We start from the raw sequence: 19265 nt of genomic DNA, 5'->3' as shown, positions 1-19265 counted from the left end.
TAAAACTTGTAACCGGAGATTTCAGGGGTATTTTTTCTAAGAAAGAAGATACGAAACTAAAATCATCAACCAAGATATTCTAATTAAAAGCACAAAATATAAATAAAAATTAACAGGAATTACTTGGTATTGCTTGGTGCATTTACAGACGGTGCCAAGCTCGTCTATGTTTGTAACATAAGTTCGCTGCTCAAATTTACAGTCGGCAGTCTAAGTGAAAAAATATACATTATTCAGTAAATCCAAAGAAATTACATAAAATTTTAGGAAAAGTTAGCAGAGAAAGAAAAAGAACTTTATATAAGAAACTCAATCTTAAAATTGACATAAATCATATTGTGCATTTGTCGAGTCACACTTATCCGGAGCAACATTTGTTTTTTCAGCTCCATCATTTTTTCTCTTTTTTTTATCAGTAGTCTTATCTACTTGTTCACTTTTGAAAATTTATACAATAAGTTTTCACTTAAAACTAGGATGAACCATTGTTAAAAAATAAATGAACCAAATTTATTTCAGATTTGAACAAGCAATCAAATAGAGTCAATCATCAAGAAAAACACATCGAATGTATACCAGAGATAAATATCAAAGCTGTAATTAACTTCACAAGCACACATGAACAATTTTCAGCAAATACAAGCAAAACTAAACCAAATAAATCTCAAAACAACATAGCAATGAAAAAAATAATCATTTTCAAAATTTTACTCGTCTTCAGATTCAATTTTGCTTTCCAAATCTGTCAGAACAATCTTCCTTATTTTGGTTTATTTTTTCGCCACCCTTGGTGGTTGTATTCTTTTCTTTGGCGGTGTTTTCTCGATTTCTTCTTCATCTCTGCAACACATACAATAAGTTTTGTTAAAATAACAATATAAAACTTTAAATAAATAGATAGTTTTCAATAAGCGATGGTGAGAAGTATACTCAGATTCAGAAAAACTGTCTTCGGAATCCAAAATGACAATTTTCTTTTTTTCTTTCTTCTCTTTTTCTTTCTTTTTCCCCTTCAGAAAAATTGTTTTCTTTTCCACCTTCTTTTCTTCTATCTCTTCTTCCCTCAATTCTGCTCTTTTTACAAGTTCCTAAAACATAAACTTATTTAGTTAGCACAGTATTTTTAGAAGCATCTGAACCAAAATTTCAACGAAATTTTTTTTATTTACCATTTGATTAGTTGTTTCCAAATCAATCCGGTCAAGGAGCTTTCTCCGTGTCCAATAGGCCACCCATGGTGGCCCGGGAGCGTTATCTGCTTCTAGTCGAGGAAACTTCGATTCATGGAAATATATTAACATTAAAACGAAGACGCAGCCATCAATGGAAAGTTTCTTTCCTTCTCTCTGGGCTTTGATCCCCTTTCTCAGGAAGCTCAGCATATGAGACGCCCAATCCCATTGTTGGACGGTGTCCACATGAAAGGCAGGTGGCTTATGAATTGGAGAGATTGTGCTTACTGTCGTCGGCAGCAAAAAGCATTTTTGGACGAAGAGGACAAAAGTCCTCTTGAATTTCAGCCGGTTCTCCTCTCCTTCAATACTCATATCAATGACAGATTTTGTCAAAGATGCCAAAGTAGCACATTTAAAGTTATCAATTATCTCCTTCTGTTTCTCACCCAATTTGTTGTACTCAACTTTTTCAGAAAAATGATCCCCTATAATATTTTAATATAAACAAATCAGAAAAAAAGGCTCAGTTTCATTTTCTGTATTCAAATGAACCTATAATAAAGTAAGGAATGAACCAAAATAACTTAAGGAATAACAAAAATATCAGAAAGGAAAAATACAAATGTAAAAGGTTAAAAGTATAATACCACTGAAATTTATGGCCAGCGCATCTCTTATCTTGGCAGGGGTTATGTATATTCTGCCATAAAGAGTCTCCAAGCATCCATGATAGGCATCATAGCAACGAATCAATTCCCTCAAGAGCTTGTGAGAGATGTTCATTTCCGGGATATGTGCCAGCGCACCGAATCCCATTTCTTTCACAATATTTTTCTTTTTGACACTCGTTTCTTTGAACACCCTAGCTATTGATTTTGTTTGGCATCTCAGATCGTGAGTTTTCTGCAAGGATTTGAAACAGTGTTATGATATATTTATAATACAGAAATAGAGTTTATTTAACGTGTATATGCTTACGTTATAGCGCGGTTTTTCCTTTTTTGTGTTTGTCACCTTTTTCATTTTTGTTGTAAGGACAAAAGAATTTGGTTAATACTTAACAGGTGAACTTCACTTAACAGTAGAATCAAATGAATTATTCAAGTTCTGCATTTCTCTTCATTCGTTTTCTGTATTTTCTTTTTTCATTTTTCGAAATTTTTTTTGTTCTCTATGTTTTTAAAATCAAGTTCTGAAATCAATTTTGAACAGTTATCTCGTTGTTAAAGATAATAAATTATTCAAGTTCAGATTGTCAATTAAACCAGAGCGAAATTGATTATTGTTTTGAATCCAATCAAGTAGTTGAGATATGATTCTATTTTAGTAAATATTTTTGTTAGTAGTTTATGATTCTATAGGTGAATAATATTATTTTTGTTTGTGAAAATTGTTGTTCATCGTTGATGGTTTAAATTGAATGTAATGTAGGAGTTTTGCACTAAAGAAAATTTTTTCGTGTATTTACAGCAAATTTCGGTGTAAAATTAAGATATTTATGTGTATTGTTTAAGAATTTTTGATGTTTTTATACTAATAAGTTCTACATAATTAAAACTCTTTTTTTTCCTACCTTTCATCTTCTGCTGCTGCTTCTTTTTCATCATCATCATCATCTTTTTCTTTTTTTTCTTATTTTACCTTCTCAAGTTTCTTTTTTTTTACTCTCTTAACAAAAATAAAAACAAAAAAATCAAACAAAAAAGAAGAAAAAAACACAAAATGCTACAAAATTATTTGAAAGATGATAAACCTACATTCATTCAACTAAAAGAAAGAAAGAAATAAGAAAAAAAGAAGAAAAAATGCAGCATTAAAGAAAATATTTTTGTGTATTTACAGCAAATTTTGGTATAAAACTAATATATTTATGTGTATTATTTAAGAATTTTTGGTATTTTGTACTGATACGTTTTGCATAATTCAAAACTCTTCCTCTTCCTCCTCCTCATTTTCTGCTGTTTCTTCTTTCTTTTTATCATCATCGTCATCATCACCATCTTCTTCTTTTTTTTCTTATTCATCTTTTTATTTTTGTCTTACCTTCTCAAGTTTTTTCTTGTTTTACTCTCTTAACAAGAATAAAAACAAAAAAACAAACAAAGAAGAAGAAGAAGAAACACTTAATGCTGCAAAATTACTTGAAAAATGATGAACTTACATTCATTCAACCAACAGAAAGAAAGAAATAAGAAAAAAAAAAGAAAAAATGTAGCATTAAAAAAATATTTTTGTGTATTTACAACAAATTTTGGTATAAAATTAAGATATTTATGTGTATTATTTAAGAATTTTTGGTATTTTTGTAATAATAAGTTCTCCATAATTCAAAACTCTTCGTCATCCTCGTCTTCTTTTGCTTCTTCTTCTTCTTTTTCATCATCGTCATCACCATATTCTTCTTATACGAGATTCATTCGATTTACATAGAGACGTGCATTATGGAGATCTATGTAACATTTTTTCGTTTGGGTGATTTGTGTAATTTTAAATTAGATTTGGTTTATTTTTGTGTTTTACCTTTAAAATAATTTTTATTTAAAAATAAAAAATTCCACCAGATTTTGTATTTATTCCTTATATACAATAATATTTTCAATAATAAAATTCGACGCATTATTGATCGAGAATAAACAATTATTTTATGTATATATATTAAATTTTTTAAATTTTAGCGAAATGTACTAGTATTTTTTATTAGAAAATAGTAAGAATTAAGTAATTAATATTTTTAATTTTTTTAATATACATCAAAATAAAAAATTTAAATTAATACTAATTATTTTTTTATTTTTCATTTATAATATTATCTCATGACATTCCCTTTTTTATTATTTCTTGTCGGCCGAAAGGATTGAATTTTTTTAATGCAAAATACTTAAGGCAAACATTTTAGTAAAAAATAATATTGATCTTTAAATATTTTTAATTTTGAATATATTAAATATGAATTTAATTTTTATATTAATTTTATATAAATAATCAATTATATATCACATTAAAAATAATTTATTTTTAAATTTATTATTTAAAAATTATCTATAACACCTAAATCTAATTGGATAACCATGGTTTTATAAAAATGCCTATAAAAATTTAATTCATCATCAAACAAAAAAAAATTGAAGCGTTGCATACTTGCATTAAATTAAAGGTTTAATATTATTCGGTTATTTTTTATAGTTTTATTAAAATTTTAATTAAATTTTTATATTTTTTTAGTTAAATTTTTATATTATTTTTATATTAAAATATTAAAATTAATAGAATATTTTTTCTAAAATAGATGTTACAAAAAATCTAATTAAATTTTTAATTATGAATACCTTTAATTTGTAAAGAAATATTCAGTTAACTCTAATATTTTTTTTATACTAAAAAGGATCTAATTATAAAATTAAAAACAATGTAGGAATCTAATTAAAAGAAAAAAAAAGTATAAAGACTTAATTAAAAATTTAGTGAAATTATAAGAACTAATAGAATAATTAAACTTAAAAACTTCTTTAGAATGCTAGAAATTAAAATTACTTAAGAGTTAAATTTTTTTTTCTTGTTTTAAAATAATTAAAAACGAATGATTTGAATTCTTTTGAGAATTTCAATTTTTTATTTTTTTTATGGCGAAAACTAGTGCACTCCAGGTAAAGTAGAGAGTGTAGCACTCTTTAAAAATTAACTTACTAGCAACAATTATCAGGTAAATTAAATTTATTTATTATTGTTATTATTCTTTTCTTTTTTTTTTTCTTTTTGTTATGGGCTGAATAAACAAATTGACACTAACAAAAAAAACTAATTCTTTCGATTACCACAGGACGACTTTTACACCACAAAAGTACTCAGGAAAACTTGAATGAATTCTTCCATTATTCTGTTATTGTCGATGCCATGTCTTCAAGCATCTTCACGCGTTTTGTTTACTGGCAGTGCTTCCACTATCATTCTACCTAGCCACAGATTTTAACGCTCTTGAACCCACTCCCTTCCACTTTTGCCATGAGCCGCTGCTGGTTGGCTAACCCCAGATACAAAACCGATTCTACAGAAGAACCCCGTCTCCATGAAGGCGCCATAATTCTCAGATGACGACTCAGTCAAAGCACAAAATACATGTCATTACAACAAGTCCATTATCTTTTATTTCAAATTATCATCAACATGTACATAATAGAATGAAAAATTAAAATACAATTATATTTAAACAATTATTTGTATTACTTTTTTTATTAATTTATTCAAAAAATAATTAAACTTTAAAGCTAATTCTTTCGATTACCACAGGACGACTTTTACACCACAAAAGTACTCAGGAAAACTTGAATGAATTCTTCCATTATTCTGTTATTGTCGATGCCATGTCTTCAAGCATCTTCATGCGTTTTGTTTACTGGCAGTGCTTCCACTATCATTCTACCTAGCCACAGATTTTAACGCTCTTGAACCCACTCCCTTCCACTTTTGCCATGAGCCGCTGCTGGTTGGCTAACCCCAGATACAAAACCGATTCTACAGAAGAACCCCGTCTCCATGAAGGCGCCATAATTCTCAGATGACGACTCAGTCAAAGCACAAAATACATGTCATTACAACAAGTCCATTATCTTTTATTTCAAATTATCATCAACATGTACATAATAGAATGAAAAATTAAAATACAATTATATTTAAACAATTATTTGTATTACTTTTTTTATTAATTTATTCAAAAAATAATTAAACTTTAAAGCTAATTGGTATAAAATATTACAGATATAAAATTAAGAGAAATTTTTATTTGTATAAAAATGAGCCTAATAAATAATTACTTTATTTAATATATAATTAAGAGTATTTCTTTTTTTTGCCAACGAGCTATAATTTAAATGGCATAGTCTTCTCATACTTACCTAAAATTTTTTTGTCATAGTATTTGAACAAAAAAAATGTTTTTTAAAAAAAAAACTAATAATATATTTTTAATAATATTTTTAATACAAAATAATAAATTTTAAATAATATATATTAACTAAAATAATATAATTATTTCAAATAATATATTTTAAATATTGTAAAGTAACATATTTTGATAAAAAAATTGTTAAAAAAATTATATAATTATTTTTTTATATAAATTTTTGTTTCGCACAAAATAAAATTATTATATGTTTGTTTGCTTCTTACGTTGTATATATGGTTTTTAAATTAAGTTTATATAATACAAAATCTTTTATCATTCACTTCATATTTAATGTTATAATTATAATTTTGTTTCACACAAAATAAAATTGTGTATATATATATATATATTAATTAAATTTATATAACACAAATTTTTATTATTATGGTTTTTTTTTTTACCAAAGATAGGAGACTCGAATTCGCAACCTCTTAAATGAGTATGGAGAGACTATGCCGTTTGAGCTATAACTCATTGGTTTTTTATTATTATGTTTATATTTAATATTATATACATAATATATATTTAATATTATTTTTTTAAGATTTTAATATATCTTTTTTTTTCTAAATTTAGTACATGAATTTTTAATTTATTTTTTATGTATTATTTATTTTAATTCTAAAGTACAGTAATTTTTTTTTGGTTGTGTTCGGTAGGTCGGGTACCGGACGGTTCGGGTTAGGACCCTGAGGTCAACGCTTCGGACGATGGAGAGGCTCGTCTGGCCGTGGTTTCCAGGTTCCGGGTGGACGAGATCCCGAGCACTTCAGATGAAAAAGGGGGGGTGCCACCTGCAAAGACACTCCGACGCCCTTGTCAGAATATGTGCAGGCGGAGAGGGAATGCTATGTGAAAATGTGACGTACCTCGGGGGGAGAGCCAGTCTCCCCCTTATATACATGTCAGTAGTGGGCCCCTTCAATGGTCAAGCCCATACCCTTGAGGACGCTGTCCTTCGGCTGTGTGCAAGCCGTACGGGACGCGTGTCCGGGTCGAGCGGAGTGTGCCTTACTGGGCCGGTGAGAGCTCGGGTCGGGTTGACCCGCGTGGATTTGGGCCAGGCCGTAACAGTGCCTCCGACGCGTCAGCGATGGCCGTAAGGGCCATTGGTGGCGCGTGATGTCTTCGTTTGTGCGTTGTCGTCGGGTCGGTTGATCGTGGGGGAGACGCGCCTCTTGTGCGCGTGTCTCTTGATCTGCTGTGGTATCTGTTGGCCGTTTCGTTCTCCGCGCTGGGCATTTAATGCTCATAATGATTTGAAAAAACCCTATGCGCAAAGACTATCTTGCCCCTTTTCCTTTCGCGCTTTTGGGGGTGGTTTTTAAACAGTTTTTCTCCCTATCTGCTTCTCACTCTCACTATTTCTAACTCTTTCTCTCCCTAACATCCAAAGTTTCCTGCGCGAACCCCTTCCTGCTTCGACTTTCAACCCAGATTTCCTTCATCTTTCCAGGTAATCTTCTGGTTTCTTTCTTCTGATATCTGCGTTATGCTCTGTTATTGCGTGATTTGTTGTTTGCATCTACTGCATGGCTGGTTTTGTTTTTTGATAAGAGGTTTTTCTAGTGTTGGGATAGGTGGGTTAGAGAGGGGGTACCATTCCAGGGTAGGCTTTTTGGGTGGTTTGTGAAGTAGGTGCAGTCTTTAGCCGTATCTGGTTGTGATTGAGTTGGAAAGACGTAGTTTCTGAGTTTTTTCGAGCTTCCGACCTCGTAGACTAACGGAGTGGTACCCCGCTGTAGGTATGCCTCGTGTTGTCTCCCGGGCTTCCGGATCCGCTGCGGCTTATGACCCGTATGCTTGGGTGACTGACGATATAAGGAGTTCGCCCAACCAGATGGGCTTGGAGGAGTTGACGGAGTTCCGGCAAGCCGGTTACCTGTGTGGGGGTACTGATGAGGAGGCCAACTATGAGTCCATTGTCCCGCTTCCTCGCGAGCGTATTTATGAGCTCAATTTTCATTCTCCTCGCGTCCCCGATTGGATCTGGTTTTACAAATCTATGTTCACACAAGTCGGTGTTCGGATCCCGTTTTCCGATTTTCAAATGGCGCTGCTGAATCGGATATCCGTCTGTCCGTCTCAACTTCATCCGAACAGCTGGGCTTCTATCCGTTGCTTCGAGATGGTCTGCGAGTATCTAGAGCTGCCGGTGTCGGTGGACGTCTTTCTTTTTTATTTCAACCTTACCAACCCCTCCAAACAGGGGAAGGCGAGAAAAGGGTTTCTTTCTTTCCGTGCTTCCCAGGGTAGGAAGATTTTTAGCCTCTTTGAGGATTCCTACCATGGTTTTAAGGATAAGTATTTTAAGGTTCGTCCCGTCAAGGGTCGCCATCCCTTCTGGTTGTCGTTAGAGGGGGAGCGCCTTATCCAGACTTATTGGAGCTTTGGCGCGGGGTCGAATCCTTTTGTGAAAGTATCGTACAAGAGGTTGTCGGCTGTAGATAAGAATATAGCGAACGTTCTTCTCGCTATCTTTGAAAAGAATCCTGTGAATCCCCATCTTCTTATGGGTGAACGGGAGGCCGGCCGGAGCTATATTCGTGAGTTACCTTTTTTGTTCGTCTATGTTTCTTTGTCGTTGTTATTCTTCTTTCCGGTTTGACGACTGACGTTCTTGTTCTTTATTCGCAGTGGAAATGTCTGCCACAGTGACCGGTCTCGAGAACCTGATGAAGACCTTTTTTGAGGCTAGTGATGATGAGAATGCCGAAGAAAAGGGGGCCGGCAGGTCGGAGGGTCTGTCGGGGGAAAAGGAGGGCCAGGCTTCCCCTGCCCAGGATGAGGAGGCGTCGGGAAAGCAGGGCTTAGGGGGTCAAGTTTCCCCTGTCCGGGAGGAGGGACCTGCCGACGGGAAGGCGACCCTCTCCCCCCATCCAGATAGCGACGTGGAGCTTATCCACACTCCCAAAAAGCGAAAGATGTCTTCCAGCCCGGAGGGGGTCCTAACCGTAATGGAAAGGAATTTTGATGCCTCCAAGTTCATTGACTCCCAGTTGATACCCGGGACGGAAGAGCATTTTCATGCAACCGAGCTGTCCGGGCAGGCGAGGTGGATGTATCGCACCTTGCTTCGTGGGGCCGTGATAGCTCGGAAGGCTGAGTTTGAGCTGTCTGGGATGGAGGCGCTTCGGAGGAAGCTCGAGTCTTCTGTTAAGGCGAATAATGAGTTTAAGGCTCAAGTTGAGCTCCTCCAGGGTCAGCTGTCCGAGATGGGGGGAAAGCTTAATGCTGCCGAGGAGAAGTCGTCGCATATTGCGGAGAGGCTGAAGGCGTCTGATGAGACCGTGGCTCGGCTTCTTGAGCGTGAGATGACATTAGAAAGTCAACTGAACGCCACTCAAGGTCGAGTTGTCGCTTTGGAGGAGGAGCGGGAGCAGGCCATCTCGGAGGCGAAGGCCGCTAAGGCAGAGGCCGTTGATCTTAAGAAGAAGCTTAAGGTGGCCAAGGAGCAAGGGAAGAACGCCATCTTGATGACCGAAGATGCCCTGAAGGCCCAGCTGAAGATTGCCGCTCCTGATTTCGAGATCTCGTCTATTGGTGTTTTCAAGACTATCCAGGATGGGAAGATTGTTGATATGCCGAAGAAGTGAAGTCTTGTAACTTAGGATATTTTGTAATGTATTTGTCGAACAACTTGTTGATGCTTTGTCATTTTGTTTGCTTTGAACAACTTTACGTGTTCGTTGCACGTTTTGACGCTTCGTAAGTTATCGTCGTTTGATCGCTATGATTTCTTGCTTATTTCATTATTTTGTCGTGTTGTCGTTCTCGTGTTACCGTTTGTTCTGAGCGGGCTTATGTCTTGTGCCCGTCTTGCCGTTTTCGTATTTGGTAGCAGTTCGGACCGGTTCGGTCGCGTAATCGTTGAATTGGTTGAGGCCTATGAGCCGTCTGGCTCCCGAGGTGATCAGTCCCGGGGTGCCGTTTTAGGTTTTGGTCACGAGGGACAGATATCAAGTAAGAGAGTTTTAAACAAAATATTTGAACAAGTAAAAATTACTCGACAGTAAGTATTTGACAAGGTAAGTAAACAAGTTGAAATAACATGTGGACGGGGCGAGTACTAACTCTCTGGTTAGGCTATTTGGTCGTTGAGCCGGTGGGTCAGGAGTAGAACCTCTTTAGGTTGCTCGCGTTCCATGTTCTGGGTATTTCCTTGCCGTCTAGCTTCTCGAGTTTGTAAGCGCTCTTGCCGAGCACCTCCCTTATCCTGTAGGGGCCTTCCCAATTTACCGCCAGCTTGCCTTCTCCTGGGGTCGGGGCGCCGATGTCGTTGCGTCGTAGGACGAGGTCCCCTTCTTCGAAGTCTCGTTTGAGGACTCGTGCGTTGTAACGCAGGGCTATTCTTTGTTTCAGCGCCGTTTCTGTTAGGTGAGCCATCTCCCTTGTTTCTTCGATCAGGTCTTTCTCAACCGCTTCGCTCATGCCCGCGAGGAGTAGTCGGGGGCTCGGTTCGCCGATTTCGACCGGTATTACCGCGTCGACCCCATAGGTTAGGCGAAAGGGGGTTTCCCCCGTGGTACTTTGCTCGGTTGTCCGGTAAGACCATAAGACTGAGGGGAGTTCGTCGGCCCAGTTTCCCTTTTTACTGTCTAGGCGCTTCTTTAGTCCAAGAAGGATGACTTTGTTAGCGGCCTCTACCTGCCCGTTTGTTTGGGGGTGTTCTACTGAGGAAAACTTTTGCTTTATCCCCAGGCCAGAGAGGAATTCCATGAACTTCTTGTCGGTGAACTGGGTTCCATTGTCCGAGATAACGACTTCTGGGATGCCGAAACGGGTTATCACCTGCCTCCACATGAACTTCCGGCAGTTGGAGGACGATATGGTGGATAGTGGTTCAGCCTCTACCCATTTGGTGTAGTAGTCAATGGCTACAATGAGGTATTTGACTTGTCCTGGGCCGATCGGGAAGGGTCCCAGGAGGTCGATTCCCCATTGTGAAAAAGGACGTGTGGTCGTTAGCGAGCTTAGCTCGGAGGCTGGTGCTTTGTGAAAGTTGGCGTTTTGTTGACACTTTGTGCACTTTGTGACAAATTCCTTCGAGTCCTTCATCATTGTTGGCCAGTAGTATCCTGCTCGGACGAGCTTCCTTGCTAGGGCTTTGTCCCCGATGTGATGTCCGCAGCACCCTTCGTGGACTTCTCTAAGCACGTAGTCCGTTTGGTCGGGGTGCAAACACTTCAATAGGGGCTGGCTGAGTCCCTTTTTGAATAACTGTCCTTGTATGATTGCGTATCTGGCCGCCTCCCTTCTTAAAGCTTTGGCCGCCTTCTCATCTTCGGGTAACTTGCCGAGTTCCAAGAAGGTGGTAATGGGATCTAGCCATGAGGGGCTCGCCCCCGTCAGGTGGAGGGCGACCGTTGGTTCCTTCACCATGCCCTGGATGAGCGACCGGTTACCCGATCCTGGCTTTGTGCTCGCTAGCTTCGACAAAAGGTCTGCTCGTGTGTTCTTTTCCCTTGGAACGTGCTGGACAATGACCTCCTGGAACTGGCTCATCATTTGCTTAACCTTTTCCAGGTATTTTTGGAGGAGGGGGTCCCGGGCTTGGTAGCTTCCGTTTACCTGCGAGGTGACGACTTGGGAGTCGCTGCATACTTCGACCCTCATCGCGCCGACCTCCTGAGCCAGAACTAGACCGCCTAGGAGAGCCTCATATTCAGCTTGGTTGTTTGACACTGGGAACTCGAACTTGGTCGATTGCTCATAGATGACCCCTGCTGGGCTTTCCAAGATGACCCCTGCTCCTCCGGACGTTTGGTTGGAGGCCCCGTCCACATGAAGCCTCCACCGTGTGCCCGTTTCCTCGGGAGGATTGCCCGTTACTTCTACCAAGAAGTCGGCCATTGCCTGTGCCTTGATTGCATGTCGAGGTTCATACTGTAGGTCATATTGTGAGAGCTCGATGGCCCAGGTCATCATCCTTCCAGCCAAGTCAGGTTTTTGCAGTATTTGCCGAATCGCCTGATCTGTCCTCACGACTATTCGGTGACTCTGGAAGTATTGTCTTAACCTTCGGGAGGATACTAGGAGCGCTAGTGCCAGTCTTTCCAGTTTGCTGTACCTCAGCTCTGGTCCCTGGAGTGCCCTGCTCACGAAGTAGACGGGCTGTTGTGTCTTCGCTTCTTCTGTGACGAGGACCGCGGCAAGCGCTTCCTCGGTTACTGATAGATAGAGGTAGAGTGGTTCTCCGGCTCTGGGTTTCCCGAGGACTGGTGGTGCCGCCAAGATTTGCTTGAAATGGTTGAATGCTTCTTCGCACGCTGGTGTCCATTCGAACGTTATTCCCTTTCTCATTAAGTTGAAGAAAGGTATGGCCTTTGCTGCCGATGCGCCGAGGAAACGGGACAAAGCTGTCAATCTCCCAGCGAGTCTTTGGACGTCTTTGATGCAGCCCGGGCTCTTCATCTGAAGGATAGCCTGGCATTTTTCGGGATTGGCTTCCACTCCTCTTTGAGTGATCATGAAGCCTAGGAACTTTCCGGCTTCCATGGCGAACGCGCATTTGAGTGGATTAAGCCTCATGCCGTGCTGTCGTAGTGACGAGAAGACATCGTTAAGGTCACTCAGGAGATCGTCAGATCGGGCGGTTTTTGCGAGTATGTCATCTACGTAAACTTCCACTGTTTTGCCCAGGAGTTCGCTGAATATCTTATTCATCAATCTTTGGTATGTGGCTCCTGCGTTTTTTAGGCCAAATGGCATGACCTTGTAGCAGTAGATGCCTCCTGGCGTTATGAACGCCGTTTTTTCCTCGTCAGGTCGGTGCATCGGTATCTGATTATACCCTGAATAGGCGTCCATGAAACTCAGATATCTGTACCCTGCCGCTGCGTCAACGAGCGTATCAATATTAGGTAGGGGGTAGCAGTCCTTGGGACAAGCCTTGTTGAGGTCAGAGTAGTCTACGCACATTCTCCACCTCCCGTTGTGTTTTTTAACCAGAACCACATTCGACAACCAAGTCGAGTAATCTAGTTCCCGGATGAATCCTGCTTCTAAGAGGCTGGCCGTTTGCTTGGCTACCTCGTCTGCCCTTTCCTGCGACATTTTCCTTCTTCTCTGGGCCACTGGTTTGGCTCCTGCCTTTACGGCCAGGTGGTGTGACATGAGCTGGGGGTCTATCCCTGGCATGTCGGCAGGCGTCCAGGCAAAGAGGTCGGCGTTAGCCCTGATCATTTCCATCAAAGGCTCCTTTATTTCGTGCGGGAGGTTCTTGTTTATGAATGTGAACTTATCGTGCTCCTCGCCGACTCTGATCTTCTCCAAGTCTCCTTCTGGCTCTGGTCTGGGTTTGTCATCTACCCTGGCGTCCAGGTCGGCCAGGAAAACTCCTGACGCTTCCTTTGATTTTTTTCTGAGAGAAAGGCTGGCGTGGTCGCAAGCGACTGCCGTTTCCAAGTCGCCCCGGAGGGATCCCACGGATCCGTCATCGGTGATGAACTTCATCACCAGTAGTTTCGTACTGATGGCTGCCCCTAAATCGTTAATGGTCTTTCTCCCCAGGATGATGTTATAGGCCGTTGAATCTCGTAATATTACAAAGTCAGCCATGATTGTCCTTCGTCTCTGCCCTTGTCCCACAGAAATCGGGAGTGTGATGATCCCATCTGGCTTTATGAAGTGGTCTCCTAACCCTACCACACCGTGCTGGTGGGTCGTCAGGTCGGAATCTCTCAATCCCAGGGCGTCGAAAACGTTTCGGAACATGATGTTTGAGTCTGCCCCTGTGTCTACCAGGATTCGTTTGACGAGGCCGATTCCAACCCTAGCCGTAATGACCATGGGCGGACTTTCCGGTGCTTCGTCGAACCATTGGTCCTCCGGGCCGAAAGAGATAGGTGGGAGACCTTTAAGGCCTCTACTAAGTGGCGCGGAGATCGCTAAGACCTTGGCATCTTTCTTCTGCGCCGATTTCGACCTCGGGGCGGTATTCCTGGCCGTCACTACGTTTACCACCGTGAGACCGTGGTCGTCACCCTCTGGCTCTTGTCGTCGTCTTATCGGTCGGGATCTGTCCTCGTTGTCGTTGTCCCGGTTGCGTCTCCTTGGTTCCCTTATAAGATGGGAGAAGTCGGCGAGTTTGCCTTCCCTGATAGCTTGCTCGAGGGCGTCCTTTAGGTCAAAGCAGTCTTGGGTTTTGTGCCCGTAACCCTTGTGGTACTCGCAGTAGAGGTTCTTGTTTCCTCCTGTCCTGTCCTTCAGTGGTCGGGGCTTCGACAGTATCCCCTTTTCTGCTATCTGTTGGTAAACCTCAGTGATCGAGGCCGTAAGGGGGGTGTAGTTGGTGAACCTCCCAACTCGGGGGAACGGTTTGGATTGTTTGCTCGGACCGCCGTCCTTGGCGTGTTCCTTCGGCCTTTCTCTGGCGTCGAAGTGCCGGGATTGGTTGTAGGCGGGCTGCCGTTTATTGGCAGCCACGACTCGGCTGACTTCCTCGTCGTTGATGTATTCTTTGGCCACGGATTGGATCTCTTGCATCGTCCAGACGGGCTTCGTGGTGAGGTGCTTCCTGAAATCCTCATTCGACAGCCCGTTTGTTAAGCACAAACTTGCTACTGAGTCCGTCAAACCGTCGATTTCCAAGCACTCGTCATTGAAACGGTCCAGGTACTTCCTGGTCGGCTCTCCGGGTCTTTGTGTCACCCCCAGCAAATTGATTGGGTGTTTGGCTTTGACAATCCTAGTTGTGAACTGAGCCAGGAAGGCGCGGCTGATGTCGGTAAATTGGGTCACCGAGCCTTGCGGGAGGTTGTTAAACCACCGTATTGCCGGGCCCGCTAAGGTGACCGGAAAAGCGCGACATCTGACCTCGTCTCCCACCCCTTCTAGGTTCATTCTGGCCTCGAAGGCCGTCAAGTGTTCTAGGGGGTCTTGTGTTCCGTCGTACTTCATGTCTGTCGGTTTGTCAAAATGTTTTGGTAATCGGACCTCGAGTACAGAGCGGTGGAAAGGGGTCGCTCCTATTATGACAGGTCCTCGGGCAGTTCTTCTCAACTCATTGTTCTCGCGAGGGGGTTCCTCGTTGCCTCTGTTCCACGCGCGCCGCCTTTCGTGCCGAGCGTAGATGATGGGGTCGCGACTTCTTCTTCTGGGGCGTACCCGTTCCTCAGTGCTCTCCGACTCGCATTGGGGGCTCGGCGTGCGTCTCGAACAGCTTCTCGAACGGGAACGGGTGGGGCTCCGCTCTGGGGAGCGTTGGTCGCGCTCTCTCTCTGCTAGCCTGCGCTCTAAGTCTTGCATTCTATGGCGTAGTTCTTGCATTATCCTGGCGTGGTTGTCACCCGTCCCCCCGAAGGGGCGTCTCTCGTGAGTCTGCGTCGCATCCCTCGTGGGCGATCGTTGTTGCTGCCGGGATTCCGTCGCGACGGCGCCTCCTCCGAGTATGGGAGGCGCTACCTCGGAACCAGTCCCAGTCTGGACCAGTACGAAATCCATGAACGTCTTTCCCCACAGACGGCGCCAATGTTCGGTAGGTCGGGTACCGGACGGTTCGGGTTAGGACCCTGAGGTCAACGCTTCGGACGATGGAGAGGCTCGTCTGGCCGTGGTTTCCAGGTTCCGGGTGGACGAGATCCCGAGCACTTCAGATGAAAAAGGGGGGGTGCCACCTGCAAAGACACTCCGACGCCCTTGTCAGAATATGTGCAGGCGGAGAGGGAATGCTATGTGAAAATGTGACGTACCTCGGGGGGAGAGCCAGTCTCCCCCTTATATACATGTCAGTAGTGGGCCCCTTCAATGGTCAAGCCCATACCCTTGAGGACGCTGTCCTTCGGCTGTGTGCAAGCCGTACGGGACGCGTGTCCGGGTCGGGCGGAGTGTGCCTTACTGGGCCGGCGAGAGCTCGGGTCGGGTTGACCCGCGTGGATTTGGGCCAGGCCGTAACAGGTTGTACGATATGTTGCTTTTAATATTTATATACTATTTTTTTATTTTGGACTTCAATCCAATATCTGAAACTTATAAAAAAATCTAAAATTTATAAAAAAAATGGTTAACCTGATTAACAGGTTACCATTTTAAATTTAGACCATTCAAATAAAATATAATAAATGAAGAGTTTAAATTTAACGAATTAATAAGATGTGCAGCACTCCATACTTAGTAAATAGCATTTAAGGATGAACCTTCTTTTATTTGTAAATTAAATTAAAAAGAAATCTAAATTTTAAATCAATTCTCACACACTCTTTAAGTTTAAATTCAATTCTATTAATATATTATAATAATTCTAAATCATAGAATTAAATTTTAAATAAAAATAAATTCTTTTTCTTAAAAAAATAATTTTTTTATGTTAAATATTTTGAAACAAGCTCCAAATTAAAATATGAAAACGTGCAAAAAGTAGAGCGCCTTCCTCACACGTGCACGTCAAAACGCCAAAAATTGAAGAAAATCAATTGGGGTTTCGAAAGCGAAGAACTTTGCCCAATTCAGGTTCCGATTCCACGTTCCCTCCTCAAATTGATCGTTGTCTTCGTGATGGGACACCACCGTGAAGCCGTAGAGGTGGCCAAGACGGTGCTTGATGTTGCTGACGTCACTTTTGCCGCCGTCGAATACGGCCATCATTACCTCCACGACAAGCACCACAACGCCGCCGCCCAGGAGCCTCCTGCGGCTAACTGTCCATCGGATGAAGAAGAATTACAGTCTCTTCGATCGGAGAATCGCCGCCTCAGGAACTTGCTCGACCAGAATTTGAAGCTTCTTCGGAACCTATCTGAATCGCCCACTTTTCTGTTGGGCATATTGGTAGTGATTGATAAACCTTACAATTTGTTTCTGTTGATGATTATAGCTTCATGATCGGTTAGTTTCCACCGTGGAGTCTGATGAGTACTTGGCTAAGCTCAAGTTGTTGCAGCAGGAAGGGTTTGATGGTGCCATGCAATTCCCTTTTAAGGAAGCCACTGGTATATATGCATTGTGCAATTATGCATTTATATTGAAGTTTAATTTTTATGCATTGATCATCATTCAATCAAATTCATTCGTTTAGATAACCATTTAAGTATACACCCAAAGAAATAAATAAATTTTAAGTATACATTAGCTCATTTACTAATATATGATATGATATAGTTAGATGTTTATATAAAATGTTTTTACATTGATAATGGATTAATTTACTTGGATATTGAACGTTTGACAAAATGTTTTTACATTGATAATGGATATTAAACGCTACAAGTATGGAGTGTTGCACACCTTATAAATTCGTAAATCTGAACTCTTCATTTATTATATTTTATTTGAATGTTCTGGATTTAAAAAGGTAACTTGTTAATCAGGTTAATCATTTTTTGATAAGTTTTAGATTTTTTTTGTAAGTCTTAAGTATTGGGCTGAAGTTCAAAATAAAAAAATAGTATATAAATATTAAAAATAACATGTCTGTAAAAAAATTATTGGACTTTAGAATTAAAATAAATAATACATAAAAAATAAGTTAAAAATTCATGTACTAAATCTAGAAAAAAAGATATATTAGAATCTTAAAAAAAATAATATTAAATATATATTATGTATATAATATTAAAATTTAAATAAATTTTGTTTTGTGTGAAATAAAATTATAATATTAAATATAAACACAATGCTAAAAAATTTTGTGTTATATATATATTATGTATATAATATTAAAATTTAAATAAATTTTATTTTATGTGAAATAAAATTATAATATTAAATATAAACACAATGATAAAAAATTTTGTGTTATATATATAATTTTATTTTGTGAGAAACAAAATTAAAACATTAAATATGAACAGAATGATAAAAGATTTTGTATTATACTAATTTAATTAAAAAAACATATATACAACGTAAAAAGCAAACAAACATATAATAATTTTATTTTGTGCGAAACAAAAATTTATACAAGTTTTTATTAACAATTTTTTTATTGAAATATGTCATTTTACTGTATTTATAATATATTATTTGGGATAATTATATTATTTTAGTTAATATATATTATTTAAAAAAATATTTAAAATTTATTATTTTGTATTAAGAATATTATTAAAAATATATTATTAGTTTTTCTTAAAATAATACTTTTTTTTCTTTGGTTCAAATACTATGACAATAAATTTTTTTTACGTAACTGCGTCTACTCAATAAATATTATATTCATTTATTTCTATATTGTATGTAAAATAAATAATTAATGTTTATAAAAAAAAAGTATTCTTTTTTTTTTACCAACTCTTAGGTGAATATAGAGACTATGTCATTTGAACTATAACTCGTTGGCAAAGAAAGAAATACTCTTAATTATATATTAAATAAAATAATTATTTATTAGGCTCATTCTTATACAAATAAAAATTTTTCTTAGTTTTATATATGTAATATTTTATACCAATTAGCTTCAAAATTTAATTATTTTTTGAATAAATTAATAAAAATAATACAAATAATTGTTTAAATATAATTGTATTTTAATTTTTCATTCTATTACGTACACGTTGAGAATAATTTGAAATAAAAGATAATGGACTTGTTGTAACTGTCATGTATTTTGTGCTTTGATTGCGTTGTCATCTGAGAATCATGGCGCCTTCATGGAGATCGGGTTCTTCTACAGAATCAGTTTTACGTTTGGAGTTAGCCAACCAGCAGCGGCGACATAAAGCGTCTTCCTTTTTTATGGCAGCAATTTTTCAGGCTTTGAAGGTCCATTTATGGTAGATGTGGAATGGGGTGGGTTCAAGAGCGTCAAAATCTGTGGCTAGACAGAACAATAGTGGAAGCACCTGCTAGCAAACAAAACAGTGAAAATGCTTGAAGACATCACATCAATAATAACAGAATAACGGAGGAAGTCGATCAAATTTTTCTGAGTACTTTTCTGGTGTAAAGATAGTCCTGTGTTAAACGAGCGAATTAGTTTTTTTTGTTAGTGCCGGTTTATTTGTTCAGCCCATGACAAAAAAAAATAACAATAATAAATAAATTTAATTTACTTAATTACTTTTGATAGCAGGTTAACTTTTAAAGAGTGCTGTACTCCCTACTTTGTCTAGAGTGCACTAGCTTTCGCCTAAAAATTATTCAAACTTTAATTTCAAAGATCCATTTTTTATCTTTGCGTTTAGAACCAGTTTGCCGTCTCTTTCAACAAATCT

The 19265-nt window shown here is 39.1% G+C and overlaps 1 protein-coding gene across 1 annotated transcript; it reads left to right on the top strand.

The window, feature by feature from the left end:
- Positions 1–16608: 16608 nt before the first annotated feature.
- LOC112763905 (uncharacterized) lies at positions 16609–18872 on the top strand. The gene is made up of 3 exons (XM_025809450.1): positions 16609–16881; positions 16928–17042; positions 18805–18872. The coding sequence occupies exons 1-3, from the start codon at positions 16609–16611 to the stop codon at positions 18870–18872; spliced, it is 456 nt and encodes a 151-aa protein (XP_025665235.1).
- The last annotated feature ends 393 nt before the right edge of the window (positions 18873–19265 follow it).

This window comes from Arachis hypogaea, chromosome 17 (assembly GCF_003086295.3).
Source record: "Arachis hypogaea cultivar Tifrunner chromosome 17, arahy.Tifrunner.gnm2.J5K5, whole genome shotgun sequence".
Lineage (NCBI taxonomy): Eukaryota > Viridiplantae > Streptophyta > Magnoliopsida > Fabales > Fabaceae > Arachis > Arachis hypogaea.
Note: the sequence above shows the minus strand (reverse complement) of the source record. Positions and strands in the feature narration are given on the sequence as shown.

Coding starts and splice junctions, on each gene's coding strand:
- LOC112763905 (XM_025809450.1), top strand. CDS start 16,609: ATGGGACACCACCGTGAAGCCGTAGAGGTGGCCAAGACGGTGCTTGAT. Junction 16,882..16,927: donor CTTTTCTGTTGGGCATATTG/GTAGTGATTGAT, acceptor TGATGATTATAG/CTTCATGATCGGTTAGTTTC. Junction 17,043..18,804: donor CCCTTTTAAGGAAGCCACTG/GTATATATGCAT, acceptor GCAATTTTTCAG/GCTTTGAAGGTCCATTTATG.